This window comes from Equus quagga, chromosome 7 (assembly GCF_021613505.1).
Source record: "Equus quagga isolate Etosha38 chromosome 7, UCLA_HA_Equagga_1.0, whole genome shotgun sequence".
Lineage (NCBI taxonomy): Eukaryota > Metazoa > Chordata > Mammalia > Perissodactyla > Equidae > Equus > Equus quagga.
The window spans coordinates 133,537,912-133,559,359 of NC_060273.1; the positions used below are offsets into that span (position 1 = coordinate 133,537,912).

At 45.2% G+C, this 21,448-nt stretch overlaps 2 protein-coding genes across 2 annotated transcripts in view; one reads left to right on the forward strand and one right to left on the reverse strand.

The window, feature by feature from the left end:
• The window catches only part of PTCD2 (pentatricopeptide repeat domain 2), a 30,081-nt gene extending 17,123 nt beyond the window's left edge, over positions 1-12,958 (reverse strand). Inside the window, exons 1-6 of the mRNA XM_046667178.1 lie at positions 12,831-12,958; positions 11,558-11,650; positions 7,870-7,999; positions 4,709-4,826; positions 1,551-1,629; positions 1,033-1,124 (exon numbers count right to left, since the gene is read on the reverse strand). Coding sequence (XP_046523134.1) covers positions 1,033-1,124; positions 1,551-1,629; positions 4,709-4,826; positions 7,870-7,999; positions 11,558-11,650; positions 12,831-12,939 — 621 coding nt within the window. The 5' untranslated portion in view covers positions 12,940-12,958. The remainder of the gene's footprint in view (positions 1-1,032; positions 1,125-1,550; positions 1,630-4,708; positions 4,827-7,869; positions 8,000-11,557; positions 11,651-12,830) is intronic.
• Positions 12,959-13,036: 78 nt separating this feature from the next.
• The window catches only part of MRPS27 (mitochondrial ribosomal protein S27), an 88,446-nt gene continuing 80,034 nt past the window's right edge, over positions 13,037-21,448 (forward strand). The window contains exons 1-2 of the mRNA XM_046667943.1: positions 13,037-13,149; positions 19,946-20,023. Of these exons, the coding sequence (XP_046523899.1) occupies positions 13,077-13,149; positions 19,946-20,023 (151 nt within the window). The 5' untranslated portion in view covers positions 13,037-13,076. The remainder of the gene's footprint in view (positions 13,150-19,945; positions 20,024-21,448) is intronic.

Sequence of the window (21,448 nt, forward strand, 5' to 3'; positions counted from 1 at the left end):
CAACTCCTTCACCTCACCAGTGAGGTGAGTGACCACCCCAAAGCCAGCTACTGGTCAAGTTGAGACCAGATTCCGAGTTTCTCAACTTCTGGGTTGGTTTTCTTTCGACTGTAAGCCACCTGCCTCTAGTGCTTTGGAAAATTGGCATTGCTATACTTTTTAGGGAAGTTTTTGGATGGCCCATGTTCTTCTAGCTTGCTTGGCATTCTTTCATTTTCAGCACACAAAGGTTTTATGAAGTTTCCAAAGTTTAAACGGTGTGAATGACTACAGTAATGCATGGAACCTTGGTCGCTGCATATTCAGTTATCATTCATTCATTCAACAAATAATGAAGAAACAGTTTCTATGTGCAAGAAAGTATCTTGGTACAGAAACGACACAGGGACTTTTAAGTTGTGCTCTCTGTCCTCAAAGAGCTCCCATTAACGTCACATACATTTACTAAAGGTCAGCTGTGTGCCAGGCTCTGTCGGGCGCTGGCCTACGAGGACCTGCCCTCTCGAGGCGAGGATGGCACGTGCCTCTCTTAGCACAGCACCAGGCAGTGTTGGGAGTGCTTGCGGGTGACACGAATGGAGCACTGTCAGGAGACACTGGAGGAGGGACGTCGCTTCCCACTTAGCAAGCAGAGAAATTCAGAGGATGATGAAGCAGCCTGCAGTCCACTAACGAGGATGGGAAGACTCCCAAGGGAGAGGACCGCCATGCAGGCTGGTCAAGCGGAGCCCAGCACGAGCCCGGTGGCAAGACGACTCTAAGGCAGAGCTCAACCCAGCCCACTGTTTCTCATTCTCACTGTCTACGCAACTGCCAGAGACTGCTGGAAGATGACAAAACTGGTTTTCCCACGGTAGAACTGTCTCACATGGCTAACTTGAGTCTTCTAAAAACGAACACGTTTAAAATGGAAATATCTGCACCAGATGGAAAACACACTTCATAGGAACTCAACTTTATCTGGAGAGAAAAAATAAATCCTCCCTCAAACCTTATCCACAACGCTCTGAAAGTTAAGGGAAGAAGTCTTACCAGTTTGTAGCAAACAGCAAAAGCAAGGACGTAGGTGTCTCTGCTGAACTTCACGTCCTGGTTTTTCATCTCAATCAACACTTCCAGTGCACCTGCCAAAGTGAGGCGCGGGGCAGCGGTGTTAAGTGTGTTCAAGTGAGTTTAGGGTCCTCCACTACGGACCCCCAGAGTTCTAATCCGTTCAGCACCATCTACTGAAAACTGCATTTCAGCACAATAAAAGCTATCTGTCAAAGTCATTTAGCAATTAACTAAATTTCAAAATAAATTATCAGGTCATACAGGAAGAACGAATATTTTAAAACATTCTATTTTCAGCATAAGTACCATCTGGGGTGTTTACTTTAAGGCATGACATGCGATGCGATAGTATTTTCACACTGAAAGAATGAAGTCTCCATAATTTGGCTGCTCCTCAGGAATATAAGGATCCTATTTGCTTGGTCCATTGTTTTTCCTAATTGCTATACCAACAAAGACAGCAGAATCTTTCAGCATACATAAACTGCAATACTTACTTTTATATTTGCCTTTGATAAATAACATATCCATCAAAAGGTTGAATGACGTGCAGTCTGAGAAGAAACCTCGTAAATGCTAATGAAGGAAAACAATACAGTGGGTTAAAAGTTAAAACTATTAAGGGGGTATTTATCATTATACTGCATCTTATCTGTCCAGGACTTATTTTTGTGAATACTTTATTCATGTGGCCTCCTGAATTCTCTAATAAATCTCTGATATACCAAAGATTTATTTTTCAAAACAAGTCCAAATGCTGCCCCCTCTCCCAGCTGTCGCGCCTTCAGCAATGGGCACACTGAACAAGAGGCGAGAGGTCACTGGGTTGCAGAAACACAGCAAAGGGCGTCTTCATGAAATGTGGCTGCTTCATGCTTAGGAGAGAAGAAACAGGCCCATTACCCCTGCCGGCAGTGGTCCTGGAACCAGGGTGGCAGCACGTTAACATGAAACAGCAGCTCTAAGTACGCTTGAGGACGAAGGCAGGACAGCCTCACACAACTAAGATCCTCTTTTGACAAACGAATAAGACAAAGCTGATTATTCACTTTCCGAAATAATTCACTAAAACAGTAGCTCTCAACACTTTTCTCAGCATTCCTAACGCCATGAAAACGTGACATGCGCTGCACAAACACCTTGTCCACCTTGCTCCAGCGTGCTCTTTCCTGAGAGCCCTCTATGCAGGCCCTGCTCTCTGGCTGAGAACAGGAATGAGGAAGATAACGCACACCCGCCTGGAGCTCTGGGGGCTTACAAGCTAGTGGAGCGCCAGCTCTGCCAGCGGAGACAACGAACAAGTGAAAAAATACAACCGCAAGTATCAATAAGGGCTATGAAGAACAATGAAACAGGATAAAGGGACAGAGAAGATGCTGGAAGAGGGTCAGGGAAGGCTCTCTGAGAAGACTGGCCCTCAGTGCAGTAAAGGAGAAAGCCTCGATGATGAGGGCACAGACTGGGCTGAGGGCTTGGCATGTCCAGGAAGAACAAGCAGGTCCAGAGGGCAGCAAGCGGGGAGAAGGGCAGGACATGAGAGAACACCAAGGCCCCCTGGGGCACGCTTGGGGTCTGAGTTCTGGTCTACGTGTGATGGGAAACCACCAGCCCAGCCCTGTGCATAGGAAGATACTGCAAGCCAGAAGTGCAAGCTACATATGTGATTCTTTTCAAGCAGCCTCATTAAAAAAAGTAAAAGAGGGGCTGGCCCCGTAGCCGAGTGGTTAAGTTCGCGCGCTCCGCTGCAGGCGGCCCAGTGTTTCGTTGGTTCGAATCCTGGGCGCGGACATGGCACTGCTCATCAAACCACGCTGAGGCAGCATCCCACATGCCACAACTAGAAGGACCCACAACGAAGAATTTACAACTATGTACTGGGGGGCTTTGGGGAGAAAAAGGAAAAAAAAAGTAAAAGAAATTCATGAAATCAGTTTTAATAATATGTTATTTAATCTACTAAATCCAAAATATAATTTCATCATGTAATCAATACAAAATTACTAAGGTGCTTTACATTCTTTTTTCTCTTCCAAGTATTCAAAACCCATCATGTATTTCACGTGCGCAGCACATGTAAAGTCTGAACCAGCCACGGTACAGATCCGCGTGGCCCAAGGCTCCCATCCTGGCAGGACTACAGGCTCTGGGGCCCCAACGTGTGAGGGTGGAAGCAGGACCAGGCTCCAGGTCACGTGACTCCAATTCAGTTTATCCTGCTCCCCAGGAACCTGCTCATGCACGAATGATTCATACACAGGTAGGTCAAAAAAACATCAGAACTTTACGTTCTTTTCCTTTCTTTTCATTTGTTTGTTTTTTATCATTAGACTCACAGCTATGACTTATTATAGTAAAACTTTCATTTTCTTTTAATCACAACGTTAGCAAATGCTTAATATAAAACCAACAATAGAAAAATGTGTAAAGTAAAAAGTGAGAATTTCCTATAATTCTGCCCCCTAAAGACAAACAGTAGCTTAGTGCCTGTCCTTCCAGGTCTTTAACACACATAGAGCAGACTAAAATGTGAATATGCGTGTACATTTCTTCTTTTAGGAAAATAGTCTCAAACTAACCCGTACTGTTCGGAAACCATCTTCCTCTGCCTTCTAAATTACGGCATCCTTCTAATGCATAAGTGTCCTTAAAAGAGGGGCCAGCCGGGGGTTAACCACTCCACCACGGACGGCGCACTTCATATGGAAACAGTAAGAGGCGGAAGGACAACTTAGTTATGGAGGTTCCTAAAACTAGCAGACTGTCCCTGGTGGCCAGCCCAGGCCGCAAATCTAACAGCTGTTTCTGCCCACTGATGAATTTACAATGTCTCTGCGTCCTGGTTTCCTCTCTGTAAAATGGAAATGATGATAGTGTCCACCTCCCCGGGGCTATTGTGGGAAACAAATGAAATGGAGCTTGTACGGTGCCGGAGCAATGCTGAAGACACAGTGAGTATTCAACAGATAACTACAAAAATAATCACTGTTGTTTCTGTCTTCAGGAAAATAAAATCAGAATATGTGAAAGTTTTTGTTTTTTGGTGAGGAAGATTGGTCCTGAGCTAACATCTGTTGCCAATCTTCCTCTTTTTTTTTTCTCCCCAAAGCCCCAGCACATAGTTGTTTATCCTAGTTGCGGTCACTCTAGTTCTTCTATGTGGGATGCCACCACAGCACGGCTTGATGAGCGGTGTGTAGGTCCACACCCAGGATCTGAACCGACGAACCCCAGGCCACTGAAGTAGAATGCTCGAACTTAACCATTCAGCCATGGGGCCGGCCCCAGTCAAAGTGTTGTGAAAATGGAAAAGCAGTTTACAATGTAGCCTTCAACCAGAAGTAAAAATACAAAAACAGGAGAGAAACGCAGGTGAGGGATGTTAAAGACAGAACAGCAGCCTGTCCTAACCACCCCACGAAAGCTCCTCCAAAGAGAGGCTGTCAGTCCCCGAGAAACCATGCCTCCCCATCCTCCACAACCGCCCCACGCCCTGTACAGAAACCTACTCCTCCAGAGGCGCTTCTCCAAGGATGCCTTAGAAACGCAAGGAGAGCTCATTCACTCACGGTCTCTGACAACATGTGGAGGGAGCTGCCTGTCCTGACATCCCCAAACGCCCACCCTCAGCAGCACGGAGAGCAATCAGGACAGCAACCTGGTCTTGGACGAGCTCCACTGCAGACTCCTCAAGATCCAGCTCGTAGCACAACCTCATGAAGAGCGGTCCAAACTTATACTCCCCCAAGGTGACATTTCTGTTCTCCGCGTGGTACCTGGCAACCGAAACAATTCAGTGAGCCAAACAGCAGGACATGGGAAAGGACAGACAGACCAGGGCATGTGCTCTCCTAGGTGTTGGGGACACCACAACGAGGCCCTCTCCAGGTCTGGAGGGGAAGTGCAGAACTGAGGATATCAGGAATCCTGGAAGGCAGAATTATAAATAAACGAACAGGGTTTGTTGGAAGCCCACATACCCTGTGAAATAAAAGAGGAAAAAATGTACATGGCAATCATCTTCTCAATTTAACAAGAACCCCCAGGACTGAATGTGAGGCACTGTCAGGCACAGCAGGGCTCTGGCATCTGTCAGCCCACGGGAGTGGCACTGTCTCTTCACATGGACCCTAGCTGGAGGGGAACGGAGGAAAGGGGTGGGGGGATGGCACCGCTCATCAGACCACAACTAGAAGGACCCACAACTAAAATATGCAACTATGTACTGAGGGGATTGGGGGAGAAAAAGCAGAAAAAAAAAAAGAAGATTGGCAACAGTTGTTAGCTCCGGTGCCAATCTTAAAAAAATAAATAAATAAATAAAATCAATATATTTCAGTAAATAGTCTTATGAGAAACTTGCACCAGATTAAAGACAAAACAAAAGCTTTCCCAGTTTAAATGACATTCACACCAATACAAGTGCTAAGAAGTCAGAGATAATGTGTCACCTTCTTGACAAGAAACGCTCAGGTCAGAGGGTCTGAAATCCCCCTACAAACCAAACCACAGCACGTGGTCAGGGGCTTGAGGGGAATAAGCCGCTCTTCGTTTTGGCTCAACGAAGAGCTTCTGTTGCAGCTCACTGCTCCTCTTCCCCAGCGCGGGCGCGCGTCTCAGGAGGGGAGGACAGGCTGGTGAGGCCGTGGACCCGCCATCTTCCCACTTGTCCAGCTGCCCGCGCGTCAAGGGAAAGGAGAGCAACTGGGCAGAGTCATCAGCATCAATAATGGAACTGTGACTCATACTCTGAATGTTTATGATAAAAAATAAGACTGGAAAGAGTGTTCAGAATTTTATCCTGTTTTGTTACTTTTGTAAACATTTCACGGCTTTGGGTACCAAAAAGATTGAGAATAAAACAGCCACAGGGTCTCAAGTGACTCAACTTAGTGAAACGGAAGGAGCAGAGCTGGGTTTGCTGACAGTGTGGCCGTAAATTGGTGCAACCCTTGGGAAGATAATCTGGCACTCTGTACGGACAAGCTTTGGATGGTTCACACCCTCTCATCCCTAACAGGAAATAAAGAATAAGTTTTACGCATAGAGTCACTCATCATGGCATTATTTATACTGGGGAAAAATTAGAAACAATTTAGATATTCAACAATAGGGGCACAGTTAATTAAAATACCTAAAACACAATGGAATCTTGTATAGCCATTAAAATATGATTCCTAAGTGTATGTTAACAAGAAAAAAACATTTATGCTATACTAATTTAGAAAACAAGAAAATATCACTCTATATACAGTAAAAATTACAACATGTAAAATAAACCCTACTGAAATCACAAAATCTGTGTGTGAAAAAAATCAGTGTGAAAACATATGAAAATATTAACAGTGGTTTCTTTGAGGTGGTAGATCGGCCCCAAAGACAGCGCCATCAACTCCTCTCCTTTCTGGATGTGCGTGCTGCTCCATCCATGCAGCGGTGGCATCCCTTCCCTCCCCTTGAATCTGGGCTGGCTGGGTAACCTGCGCTCGCTGAGAGAATGCACCAGAGGTGAAGCTATTCCAGTTCTGGGGGCCCCATGGCGCCTGCTGCTTCTACCTGTGCTGTGGGCTAGTGCAGCTCCCAGACTCATGAACCACCACATGGAGAGGGGGCCACACGGAGGGGCACTGAGGCATCAGAAACGCAAGCACAGCCTGCTCGGACCGCCCAGCCCAGCCACCAGCAGACTGCAGGTGAGCCTTCAGCCAACAGCAACAAAGAACTGGCCAGCTGAGATGGGCCACAATTCCTGACCCACAGAAGTGTGAGGAACAACAAATGGTGGTGGTCTTAAGTTCTAGTGCGGTTTGTTACACAGCAAGAGACAACGGTAACAGCAGAATTTGTGATATATTTCTTCCGTTTTTTTGGTGTTTTTCGTATTTTCAACGAATTTTGTGTGATTTTTTTTCTCTTCCTTTTTAAAAATAACATTATTTTTTCACATTATAAAATTGATAATGTCCAATAAAGACAAGTTTGAGAAATCAGAAAAGTACATATTTAGACAAAAAAAAATACAATGTATAATTCCCAGAGAACCACGGGTAACTTTTGGTATACATTCTTCCAGTGTCTATACATAAACATTCAACGTAAATGCAGGTCCATGTACAGAAATGGGTCTTTGAAGAATGGTAAAAAGGAGCAACGAACTTAACTTCAGAAATTCAGCCTGCTGGTGTGGTGTCACACTCTCCCGGAGAACCTTTGCTGGTTCCCTAAGAGCAGACTAAGAGTCTACCTGAGTTCCTTCTGACACGGGACACTCCCACCAGGGATCAGAGACGAGGGTACACAACAGGCACAAGCCTGGAGGGAGGACACGAGGAGCCCAGCGAGAGACACTGAGGCCTGAACTAAGACTGGTAACGGGGCTGGAGACGCGACACCAGGGAAGAGGATGCAGATGGGTTTCTCAACCGTCAGAGAGGAGAGCAAATGAAGTCAGGGGCAAGAGGCTCCCAGGCGTCTGTCCTGAGCGACTGGCCAATGTGACAGAAAACACAGGAAGAACTTGTGCAAGCTGAGTGTGAAGCCCTATGGGACATGGAAGCGGAGTTAGTGAACAGGCTGGTGAGTTCTTGGGGGACAAATATCTCCTTTTCATCCTCGGCACCTGGCACGTGGCAGGAACCCAGTGTCTGCTCAGTGAACGGACATAAATGTCTGGAGATCAGGGCAGGCATCTGAACAGGAGATTCAGAAGTCATCAGTGTACAGGTGACAGCTGACATCCTGGAAGTGGATACGATGCTCGGAAAAAGGAACAGAGTGAGAAGAGAGGACAGCTAACAGAACTCTAGGGAAATGCCTCACCTGTAAATGACATTTTTAGCCAGCTCCACATCGTCCCGGGAATTGCATAAATGAAGCAGAGTTCTCAACTCCTCCTTCAAGATGAGCTTGTTCTGGGTCAACTTCTCTTGCAAGTCTCTCAGATAGGATTCTGGAAGAAAGCACAGTGTGGAGGCCACCACTCAGGCTGACTGGGGCTGCCAGAGTCTGAGCTCCAGGCAAGACAGGACCTGGCACACCACACAGGGGTCCCAAGAGGGGCTCCTGGCCAGGCAGCTCCCATCACTGGCTGGTCTCCTCCAGACCAGAGGGTGGGAGAGGGGGCAGGACGCACAGCATCTGCGTCAGAGGGGCACAGGCCCAGCCCCCACTCAACACCTTTTGATATAGAATTTCTGGGAGCGGGAGCAGAAGAAAATGCATTTTGACTACCTGGGTGATCTTTACACACACTCAAGTTCGAGAACTAATGTCCCAGAGGCTTAGCCCACAGAACTGGATCTAAGGTGACACATGGGAAAAATAAAGAAAGAAAACGTAACCAAGATACCCAAGCCATCCAGGGGCAGGGCACCCAGCAGGAAAACCAGAAGGAAGGAGTGGACTGAAGATGGTTTACCCACGCAGTTAACTCACAGGATTCGGGAACAGTGCACGTCTCTCACTGACTCGACTTCACCTCTCTTCACTCCTCTTGGTCTCTCTACGCGGCTGTTAGAAGCACACCACAGCACTACAGAATGCACGGGGGCAAAACTCAGTCCTCTAGACAGCAGCACACGCTCCTTCAGGAACAGCATCACCTCAAGGTGATCAGTCCATCTCCATCCTGGGTCTTTGTGTCTGACCAACTGTGGCGACAGTCAAACACCGGGAGGAAACCCTGCTTCCTGGCGTCAGGAAGGGACTGTATTCTCGCCAGAATCGGGGTGAGACGCAAGGCAGGCACCAGCAAGCATCTGCTTTCCAGAAGGCAGGCTGTTCTCAGTATCAGAAGCTGCCAGGAAAAGTCTACAGGATTTGCTCCAAGGCTCAGAGCTTTGAAGAAATTCTGTTGAAAGGAGTGGTATAATATACACTAAAAACACAAGATCAGGAAGCTGAGGCAGACACTGCTCTCGATTTAAGAGAAAAGAAGGCCCCCCCAGGTCTGAGCGAAGGCAGCGCATGCTCCGATCTTTATCTGCAGAACCACACCATGGCTGAAGGTTGTAGAGATGGAAGGACCTGGGCTGAAATCTGGGCTCTGCCACTTGCATGCTGTGGAGACCCCTGTCTGTGAGACATGACGCCTCACGCGTACAGTGGGGATCAAGAGACCAACCTCCTGGGGTCATCCTAAGATAACGCAGCACAGGCCGAGCAGACAGCGACCGCCAGTAAGTCACAGACCACACTGCTCTCATTCTCATTCACTCTGTCACATGTCAGATTTAAGAGGATTTATTCTATTAAATATTTATAAAGAATTTCCAATCTAAAAGATTTCGATGGGCTAAATTTACACCTTGTCCTTCCTAACGCTTCTTAATAAACCTTAAGAATCCAAAATTTCAACAGACATAATCTGTATTTTAAAACAAATTAGTCAAGATTTAAGGGCTTATCATTTATTCATATCCTTCCAGTGTGAGACACAAGGAGGGCCAAGGTATGGTCCCTGTCCTGAAAGCGCTTCGATGTCTACTTGACAAGACAAGATATATTTCCACAGAGCTAAGTGAAAACAATGGTGAAGCACGTGCCACGTGACTGACTGTAGGAGAGAGCAATCAGGGCGGCGGACGCGGAGCGGTACTAGAGGAAGGAAGGGACTGGACAGGGCTGGAGAAACTGAGAAGAGCGGTGGGCACTCGCTCTATTCTCTGGGTGTGGGAATCAGCACAAGGAACAGCACAGAATTCCGGGAAAAAGGTGGTGAGAGCAGAACTGCGAGCAGATTCATAAGAAACCGCATTACAGACAGGGTAAGGTCCACGATGGCAGACCGAGCAGGCCGGGGGGTGAGTTTGCACATGACGTGGTGTACAACCAGTACCACTGTGGGTTCTCATAATGATGAAACGTTGACGGGATTTCATAAATACCAATGTGACATGGAGTCCACTGACACTCATTATATTCACTGCCTTCAGAACATACGCACAACTGTCACAGCCTTAAAAAGACTACGACAATTAGAAATAACAACTACACAATGATATGGAGCCCTAACTCTGCCAACTTCACAGAGCTCAACAGACCTGAGGCAGAAGGAAAATCTAGATTGAGTCGACTAAACTGGAGATTAATACAGTCTCCCCCACTCTTGGGGGTCTAGTGGTTAAGATCGGCGCTCTTACAACTAGTTGTGGCCGGGTTTGTTTCTCAGTCAGGGAGCCACACCACCCACCTGTCGGCTGTCACACTGTGGTGGCTGCATGTTGCTGTGATGCTGAAAGCTATGCCACCGGGATTTCAAATACCAGCAGGGTCACCCATAGCAGACAGGCATCAGTGAAGCTTCCAGAGTACAGAAACTAGGAAGGAGGACCTGGCCACCCACTTCCAAAAAGATTGGCCATGAAAACCCCGTGAACAGCAGCAGGGAATTGTCTGACGGAGCACCTTCCGGTGAGGGGATGGCGCAGAAAGACCAGGCAGGGCTCTGCTCTGCCGGACACAGGGTCGTTAGAAGTCAGATTGAGTCCACAGCACTAACAACAACAGCCCCACTCCTGAGATTTCTCTTCTTGCCCCATAGGTGGTACGACGCAACAGTATGGGTAGCAGAGCAGTGGGGAAGACTGCTCTGGAGGGCTGGGCTGTGAGTGAGCGGAAGCAAGACATTTCAGCCAGGCGCTCATCCAACACCGAGAGGAAGGACAGTGAAAAGCCAACAGAGACAAACAAGAGTTATTAAAAGAGAGGACACTCTTGCTGTGCTTGTAAAGGAGGGGGAAGAACCAGGAAAAACACATGTGCTGGAGAGAGGGAATGAACGCAACAAGATTGTCCAGATGCTGAAAGGGAATAGGACCTAGGCTGGTGGTGGTGTGTTGTTAGCTTTTTATAATAAAAGTTTTCAAACATACCCAAAAGCAATGAGAACAGTATAATGACCTCCCATGTGCCCATCACTCTGCCTTAAAAATTATCAATACTTTGCTAATTTTTTAAAGAAATCTTTGTTTGAGCCTACTGACTTTTCCAGCACAGAGGAGAAAACATGAAAATGTATCAGCACGCATAGCACTGTTCTGTTTCATTTCATTTCTATATAGTTATGTATGTGTGTACTGGAGACGCAATGTAAAATGTATTTTTTCCTGAGGGTCGCATCAAAAAGTTTGAAAGCCAGGCATCTGGAGCAGCTCTTCTCAGACTTTACTGTGCATCAGAATCACCTGGGGCCTGAGATCTGGCATCTTTATCAACCTCCCAGTTGCTGCTGATCCGTGAACCCTACTTTGAGTAGCATGGATTCAGAGAGGACCAGTTGCGGCAGTAGTTTAGTATTTCTCTGGGATGCTGGGAGAAGGGTAAGAACAGAGCAGTACACTCTGTGAGTAGCAGAGAGTGAGATGAAACTGTGTGAAAGGATAGACTAGGAATAAATCATCTCAATTTTTCCTGAGACAAGGTCCTCGAAGGAGAGACCGAATGGGGATGAAGACAGGAAACCTGAATGACAGATCAATGAAAGAATTAACAAAATAGATTCAATTACCTTTGGTGCCGGGAAGATTATATGCAATAGCCACCTTCTTATGCTGAAATTCTTTTAATTTCACAACACTATCTGTAAGCAGATATCTTTTAGCTAAAAATCAAAGAAAGAAAAAAAATCATTTGACTGTTTTATACTTAGCAAATAACATGAATACAGCTTGACTGCCTCTAATAACTGACTTTATCTTCATCTAGTATAAACAATCCATCTAGACGGGTACAAATGTGACAGTCCTCCTGGCGGGAAAAGCATCTGCAAACTACCAGAGAACGCAAATCCTCAGCAAGACAAGTTCTGTGTGTGTGCAAGGAGCTGGTGGTTAACTGTGTATGAAGATGGGCTGACAGGAAGCTGGGATCTGAAAGACACACATGCATCATTCGGCTAAGGGAATTGAGGAAAACAACTAAAGGCTACTGTTGAAATGCAAAGCAGGCATATCTAGTTTTGGTTTATCTAGGTAGAAGCATCCAGTGGAATGAAAAAGGTGTGGTGTGACCCCTGGAACTCCCAGTTTCACCTTCTGTGAAACGAGGAGTCCTGGCCTCTCAGAGGTGGACTCTAGGAATCCTCACGATCCATCAGAAATCACCGACCACGATTTGGGAGAGGAGTTTGGGGAACATCACCATTTCTTTAGGATGCTTGCTGTGCACGGAGTGGAGCTTGGCCAAAGAATCGTGCACTAAAAGGGCTCTGTGTACCCCAGTAACAAGGAGACAAGAAAAACTGCCCCTTCTTTACGGAGGGCGTCCAGAGGAGTGGTTACACGGGGCTCAACTGTGGTCGCCCGGGTTCAGCCCCCTCCTCTCCCGGCGCCCTGTGACCTTGGGCAAATCTTCATCTTGCAGTTTTCCCCTCTGCAGAAAAGAAAAGAGTACCTCTCATCGGTGTGGTGCGGAGAAAAGGAATTAATGTCTGTAAAGTGCATCAGAGTGAGTGAGGCCCGCACGTGCAGGGTGTTTTACTACCATGCACAAGCACTGTCATGAAAACGTTAGGCTAATTTCTTAAGGAGGACACCTGCCCCGGGTCCTGCGGAGCCGGACTCGACTCCCGCAGAGCGGTGCACCGGGAAGGGGTCTCCAGGGACCCCGCGGCCCAGGTCGAGCCCCGCGCTCCGTCCTCTGCTTCCCAGGTGCACGGGTGTCCACGACCCCGGGCCCCGCGGACCGCCGCGTCCAGAGGGCAGAGCCCGCGAGCGCCCGGGGCGAGGCCGCTGAGGCCCGAGCTCCTTGTCCCACCCTCTCATTCCCGGCCCGCCCGGTACCTCCGAGGGGGCAGCCGGAGCAGGCGAGGCCCGAGTCCCCCGCCCCGGGACGCACCGGGCTGCGCAGCGCCCGCAACAGCCCGGAGCACGGCCTCCACGCGGCGGCCATGCTGCCGGACCGCACCAAGTCCCGGGGCGGCGGGGGGGGGAGAGGGGGATGGCCTGACTGGGGCCCGCCCCTTCCTCGGGCCCGCCCCTTCCGGCCCTCAAACTCCCCCCGCCCGCGTTCCCTTGGTATGCTCCAAGATGGCGTTCCCCATGGAGCGGTTCGCGATGTTCCTGGCGCGGAGGAGGCTTGTGCCTGCGCCCGCCTTGGCAGGTGGGTGCTGCTGCCGTTCGTGGGGCTGCTTCCTGAGGCCCCTGGGGACTCTTCCTTGAGTGAAGGGAGCGATGGGCTCTCAAGAGAGAGGACATAGCTCTGGTTTCTAGTTGCCGGAGACGCCATCTGGGGTGTTTGGTAGCGCGGAAAAGTGAGGCGAGGTCTCTAACCCACCTCTTTCCCTAGAATAATGGTGTCTGCCCGCCCATAGGTGCGAAGAGCAGAGGAGTCATAGCGTGAGGGCTTTTGGGTATGATTTGCGGGGTTTGTGTGTTATGGTGGTCGTCTTTTTGCTGAGCATGAAAAGTCCAAATGGTCCACCTCGGGGCTATGGACTTTTCTGCCTGCTCAGGTTTCCTTGCGGGGACGTCATAGACCTTCTCCTCGCCCCGCACACTGGCAGGACCCCTGGTCTTCACTTGGTGGAAGGGTTTTTCAGTCCTAATCTCACTTTACCTCATGTCCTTGGGCACACTTTTTGATTGACCTTTCTTTGCTACAGTTTTCCACGTGTAGACAGTAAATGCTAATAGTTATTTCTAAAATACTGTCATATCTGATGAATGGCAGCCCACCCAAAGCCTGTTTAGTGGATCGGCTGGTGAAGACATTGGGAAAAAATGTTTAACATTTACAGAAGCTAAACCCCGATTTAAATAGCTGCATGGAGCTCGTAGCTGCCGCAATGGATAGCACAGGTGTAACCTACCACAGGTTCACCAGTTCAAACTAAGACCAAAATGCTAGCTGGAAATTCTGTCAATTCACCACTATCTAACTTCCATTCCCTTCTTAGAATAATTGCCCCCAAACGTTCTAAGCAACCGTGATACTTCCTGATGGGCAGTGGAAACATGGACTGTGATCATGGTCTGTTATCTCCTCGTTCCAGCATACCCTGTAGCCCCTGTAATAAAGCAACACATTGCTGCTCACACTTTGGGAACAGCCATTAAACACCAATGGAAAACCTCATACTTGGCCACCAGAGGTTCTCTAAGGATTAATTGGTTGACTTAGCTGGTGAAAACGTTTAATGCCACACATTAGGTAAAGTGGTATGTACAGTACCTAACACCTCAGTAAGAATTAACCATTGTAGCTATTTAGTAGCACGGTATTTATGATTGTTACTAAGTAAAGGCTTTTCAATTTAAACAAGATCTGGGATTGCCCATCATGGAGAGGATCATGGTTGCTTGGAATGTTTGGGGGCAATCATTCTAAGAAGGGAATGGAAGTTAGGTAATGGTGAATTGACAGAATTTCCAGCTAGCATTTTGGTCTTAGTTTGAACTGGTGAACCTGTGGTAGGTTACACCTGTGCTATCCATTGCGGCAGCTACGAGCTCCATGTGGCTATTTAAATTAGTTAAAATTAAATTAGTAGTTCAGTTCCTTAGTCACACTAGCTGTATTTTAAGTACTCAATAGACACCTGTTGCTAGTGGCCACTGTATCAGACAGCTCAGAATTGAACATTTCCATCATTACGGAAAGTTATATTGAACAAGCACTGGCTTAGACTATAGATGAAAGGAGTCTTGTAATTGGGAACTGGAAACTATAAGGCAATTAATATAGGTATGTAGGATAGTACCTTATGGGCCACTCCAGATCAGAGAATGCCAATAAGGAGTTTTAAGTCATCAAAGCATTACAAGATAAGAAAGGAAAAATACTCTACTTTGTACAAATTCATGACAGATCAATATTTGGAACACTTTGGTGCTTCCATTGATTCTCCTTGCAACATAAAGGAAAAGGGCAACTAAAATGATCAAGAGGATAAAAGGAAAATTTATTGAGAAGAAGCAAAAAACTGACTTCAGTATATGAAAAGGCTGGAAAGGAAACTTCTCAAGCCCCTATTACATGGTGGACATTAAGCTAGCACTTAATACATGTCCTCATTTAAACTGTGATACGAGGTTGGCATCATTTCCCTGGTTTACATACAAAGAAAAGAGGCTCAGAGACCTGGTATTACTTGCCCACATTTTATAGACTTTCTTAGCAAGGCAAGGATTCAGACTCAGACTTTGTGACTCCAAAGCCTGTCTGTGTCCACAGTCACACTGCTTCCCTTTGGATGAAAACGGATTTGGAGACATTTGGCCAAAAGCCAAGATAACTGTAAAATGAGTTAGCATATGGTTAGAGCCAATCAGTTTTCACTAAACTTTGAAATTCTGGTCCTTGGAGGTATCTTTTCAGAATTAAATGGAGAAAATATTTCTTTTTATGGTGGATAGTTATGTTAGAGAATACGATTGCCCAAAAGCTGACTGCCTGAAGGGTAAGCAGGTTCAAGAAGAGTATATATATATACTCTGGGTGGCATTTTCAGAGTGGAGTTAAACAGGCTCAGAGACCTCAACCTGGGAGGCCGTTACCATTCCGTCCCCTTGCTGCTTTCCTTCACTGTGGTCTGAGGATCAACATCGTCATCATCACCTGGGAACCTGTTAGAAATGCAGAATCTGTCCCCACTCCAGACCTCCTGACTCGGAATCTGCATTCTGTCAGGATTCGTAGGCACATTAAAGTTTGAGAAGCTGATCTAGATTTTCCACTTTGCCATTGTCCACCCAATTTAATGTTCTGTCTGGCTTTATGGAAGTTCTTTGATTCTAATGTTAGTATACAGACCTTCCAACTGCTATACAGAGATGGAAAGACTTTAAACGCTGTCGTTTATAAAGTATCGCAAAAAGAGGCACATCCTGCTTTAAAAGGCTTACAGGAAATGGAATGCCTGTCTTCCTGAAGGTGTAGTAATTTCCTGTTGCTGCTCTAACAAATTGCCACAAATGTGGTGGCTTCAAACAACGCAGATTTAATAGCTTACTGTCTGTAGGTCAAAGGTCTGACACAGGGTCTTACTGTGCTAAATCAAGGTGTTGAAAGGGACTTGTCCCCTTTGGGAAGCTCTGAGGGATGATCTGCTTCCTTGCCTTTTCCATCTTTAGGGACCACCTGCATACCCTGGTGATGGTCCCCTTTCTCAAACATCTTCAAAGTGGACAGGGGCGAATCAAGTCCTTCGACCACGCTCTGTCCTTCCCGGGTCACACTAACAACCCATCTCCCTCTTCTACTTTTAAGGACTTTGTGGTTACATTGGGGCCACAGCAATAACCCAGGACAGTTGCCTCACTTTAAGATCAGCTGATTTGCTGATCTTAATTCCATCTGCACCCTTAATTCCCCTTTGCCGTGTGCCCTAACCTATTCACAGGTTCTGCGGATTAGGACATGGACATCTTTTGGAGGACATTATTCTGCTTACTGCGGTTGGTAACTTATTCATCTGTTTGTCATTGGTTTCTATTAGGAAAATTTTCCATTTGCCAAATTTAAATTCTTCATCCTTATACCTATTTCCTTTTGTTCTACCCCCAGTGGAGATGGAAAATGATTACTGGTTACTTTCTTATAAAGCAAACATTAAGAAGTTCATATATATAAGGGCTGCTTGGCTTACCTTTTGTAGATTCACTAGCCCTAATTTATTGTGTTTTCAGGTCATGTGATGCCCCAGAACAACTGCACACACAGGACATTGTAGGGCTCCTGTCTTTCCCCACCCTGACCTCTCCTGCTTTTTGCCTCCCAATTTAAACCTCTTGAACATTGATCTAGATAGTTGTCTTTTATGACTCCAGAATATGGAGGAGTGATTTCTTTCTTTTTTTTTTTAAAGATTTTATTTTTCCTTTTTCTACCCCAAGCTCCCTAGTACATAGTTGTATATTTTTACTTGTGGGTCTTTCTAGTTGTGGCATGTGGGACGCCGCCCTAGCATGGCTTGATGAGTGGTGCCATGTCCATGCCCAGGATCCGAACCAGCGAACCCCTGGGCTGCTGGAGCGGAGCGCACAAACTTAACGACTCGGCCCCAGGGCCCACCCCAGAGGGGCTAGCTTAAAGCGTATGCTAGAAGAAGAAATAGAGAAGAAGTGAGAAATTATAATAATAATAAGTAGAGAATAAGTAAGTCACTGTTCTGGAGTAGATAGCTCACCAGTCCTCCCCGTAGCTCACGCTCACATGAAAAAGGCAGCTCTTGTTTCCCACAGAAAGGAGAGATCCTTCTGGTTTCAGAAATTGGAATTCAATTTGCTTAGAAAAGCTGCTATAAATTGTGAGTGGGTTACCGGAATTGATTCTTTTGGTTCTGTGTTGAAGACTGTTAGAGCTTGCAGGGACCTTGAATACCACCTAGTTCAGCTCCCTCATTTGCAACTGCAGGATCTGAAGTTTTCCACCAGCTGACAGAACTCAAACAAAATCCCAGGTCTCCTCACTGCTGACTTGGTGTCCAGCTGCGCACCTAGCGTAGCCAGTGACTTTACTCATCCTTCTTGGCAGGTCTAGGAAGGTAACTAACAATTTGTAATATCGTTTCTATGAAAAAGGCATTCTAAATTCCAAACATCTAATTGTGTTTTTTTAAAATAATCCATTTGAAATGTGGGCACTTTTTAATAGATACTGTTTTTCTTAATGTCTTAGCTCCCCTTTGAGACAGTTTTTGGAAGCCTTTTCATGTTATCACATCATTGTCTAAGCTTTAGACCTCAAGTTTAGACATATTATTCTAGTAAAGGCCTGACCTGTGCTTAAGGTAAGGGAGGGATTGGTTTGTGTATGAATTCACAGATGTGTTTATATGTAGATATATATATATTTTGTTGTTGTTGTTGGGAGATGGAGAGAGAATCACAATAGTGAATACTGTGTTTGCTCACCCCTGCCATCTTTTTCTGTTTGGCTTATGGCCTGCTTTGACCTGTAGGTAATTGTCTGCTGTTCATTCCTTGTTTTTTTTTTTTTTTTTAACAGATTTATTGAGATATAATTCATAGACTATACAGTTCATCCATTTGAAGTATTCAGTGGGTTTTTTTGTACATACTCAGGGTTGTGGAGCCATTACCACAGTCAGTGGGGGATAGCATCTCATTGTCATCACCTCAAAAAAGAAATCCCATTTCTGTTAGCAGTCACTCCCCATTTCCCCCAAGCTTTCCTGACCCCCTACCCCCCAGATTCAGGCGACCATTAATCTGCTTTCTGTTTCTTTAGATTTGCCTATTGTGGACTTTTCATATAAACACGCTTATATTATATGTGGTCTTTTGTGAATGGCTTGTTTTTCATTTAGTATAATGTTTTTGAGGTTTATCCATGTTGTGACATTTATTAGTATTTCATTTCTCTTTATGCCAAATAATATTCCATTGTAAGAATATACCCCATTTTGTTTATCCATTCATCAGTTGATAGATATTTGCATTGTTCCACTTTTTGGATATTATGAATAATATTGCTGTGAACACGTGTACAAGTTTTTGTGTGGATACATGGTTTCATCTCTCTTGGGTACATACTTAGGAGTGGAATTGCTGGGTCACGTGGTAACTCCGTGTTACATTTGGAGGAAGTGCCCGACTTTTCCGAAGTGGCTGTACACTTTACATTCTCACCTGCAGTATGGGGGGGTTCCAGTTTCTCTGCATCCTTATCAACAGCAGTTATTATCTGTCTTTGGATCATGGTCATCCTAGTGACTGTGAAACAGTATTTCAATGTATTTTGCATTTCCCTGATGGCAAATGATATGAAACATCCTTCCGTGTGCTCACTGGCCATTTCTGTGTGTGTATATGTGTGTGTGTGTATATACATACATAAATATACACGCATACACATACATATTTGTATATTGTTTTGGAATGTGTTCACATTCTTTGCTCGTTTTTCAGTTCTCTCTTTAAATTTTGAATTGTAAGAGTTATTTATATATTCTAGATTCAAGTCCCTTATCAGGCAAAAGATTTAGAAATATTTTCTCCCCTTCTGTGTGTTGTCCTTTCGCTTTCTTTACAGTGTCCTTTGAAGCACAAGTCTTTATTTCTGGTTAAGCTGCCATTCGTTCTTTGTCGTTTATTCCTTGAGCTCATGTTTACTGAGTGCTGCCTGTGCCAGGCGTTGTGCCAGGCGTTGTGCCAGGCGCTGGGAAGACAGCTGCTGTCTTGTGGGTGGTTACCTCAAATTTGCCTTATTAGGTTTGTCTTATTTACCACTGTGGTGCTGGGTCAGTGGGTAAGATAGTACTCTCTGTCTTATGCGAAATAGGAGTAAATATGCTGATCTAAGTCAGATGGAAATGTTTTTAGGACTAACTGGTGATTATAAAGCATTCGATTAATGAGTTAAGCAACAGTTTAGCAAATGTTTGGGGTTCTAAGGCCTTCTAGGGTTCACCTAGGCTGTAATTTAGTGGAGACAAATGGCTCATAGCCCTAAAGTTATAGGAACAAAATTACCAGAACTTTTACCCATAACATTATTGTAAAAGTTTTCAGTTTCCTACATCTTCTACTTGTTGGAGGTTGAATATATTTTGTCATGAACTGAATTGTAAACAATATGATGTTGGTTACAGTATCATACTAGAATCTTTAAAAAATGAAAAAGATACGTTTAATAAAACACACATATAGGCAGCCCCATGGCATAGTGGTTAAGTTCACACAGTCCGCTTCAGTGTCATGGGGTCTGTGGGTTCAGATCCCGAGCGTGGACCTACACCACTCATCAAGCCATGCCATGGCAGCAACCCATATACAAAATAGAGGATTGGCATAGCTGTTAGCTCAGGGCCAGTCTTCCTCACCAAAAAAAATTAAAAAAAATAAAATAAAATAAAAATAAAAAACAAAAAAACGGATGTATAAACTGAACCTGTTGTGAAACATGCCTGTTGAGATCATTGTTTTTTCCTCAGGTAAAAGATACCTGCTTTCTGAAGCATACGTGGACAGCCGCAAGTGGGAAGCAAGAGAAAAAGAACATTGTCACCTCGGTAGGTACCTCTGGGGCTGTTAGATGTGGCATTTCAGTCACTCCGTATGTTTATCATCATATATTCATGTGGTATATGTATGAAATGATGCTTTTATGATGATCTAATTCAGATAAGCACATTTGGTCTTAAAAAGAATTTGACTGTTGTTTTACACATGGCAAAATCATCTTTGCTATCCTGCAAATTTCTGTTTCTTTTTTGCCTTGACAATTGGTCTCCTTGAGTTATGTAAGCAGTTCTTTTCTTTCTTGTTTTTTGTCCGTTTTTATCATACAGTGAGTTACCATGCAGCTTGTTTTACATTATCTGCAAAGACAAATGCATTTTGATCCTTTTTGTTGTCATCTCTTGTGGTCTTCAGAGCTCTTTCTAACTCCTCTTCATCACCAGGCAACAGATTTAAAGCAGTGTTATAACCTCATAGACACCGTTTGGGAAATGGTTGGCAAGCATCTTCTGAGGTGGTAGGCTCCTAGCCACACCTCTCTTTCCCTGTTCCTGGGCCACAGTACCGATGGCAGCCTTTCTCTTATGAAATAACTAGGCCTAAAATCACTGACCCTCTAAGCACTTTGTAGAAATGTACGTACTTCCTATATATAATATGTATCATATATAACAGCATCAGGATGTTGATAAAGTCAGACTCTTAGTGATAATTTTGGGGACTGATGTAATTTCTTGATCAATTCCAGTACTGATCTAATATTTTCCCCTAGATTTCTTTCTCTGCTTTTTCTGTTTATGTTAAAGAATCGGGACCCTCTGTGTTTGTGGAGAGGACAGTCTTTTGTCCTGTCTATAATGGCTACCTTGGGGAGCGGGGGCAGTTCAAAGAGCTCATTTTCTTCCCTGATGATGTGATTGCAAGGGCAGAGCTGGGGTCTGAGTCCTGGGGTGGTGTCTGGGCAGGAGCCAGCCAAAGCTGAGCTGCAGAGACGCCAAAGATGAGAACTATAGGCTTGCAATGAGATGTGGAGTCGCTGTGACCCACAGATAGAAGTGCAGATGGACACAGATGTGGTGTACAGGCAAAGTTAAATACCATGAGTGGCATTATCTTAAGTGACAGTTTTATTCACAAAATGGTGAACCACTTTGGTAAGGTTGTGAACGAATCAAAGTGCTATCTATCTTTCTTTGATTTACGTGGCAGTTGCATTTATGGAAAATTCAGCTTGTTTTCTAATTATTCCCCCAAAAGTGCTTTGCGTTTATTTGTAAAATGGAGTTAGTTCTGTTAATTATAAGGAGGTTTTTTTCTTTTTTAAATGTGTGAATGATTGCCATGTTATAGATGGCATGGTATGTGGGGTAAATATTTTAACTTTTTATGTGGAAATAATTTTAAACTCACAAAAAATGGTAAGACTAATACAAAGAACATCTGTATACCCTTCGCCCAGATTCACCTATTGTTGT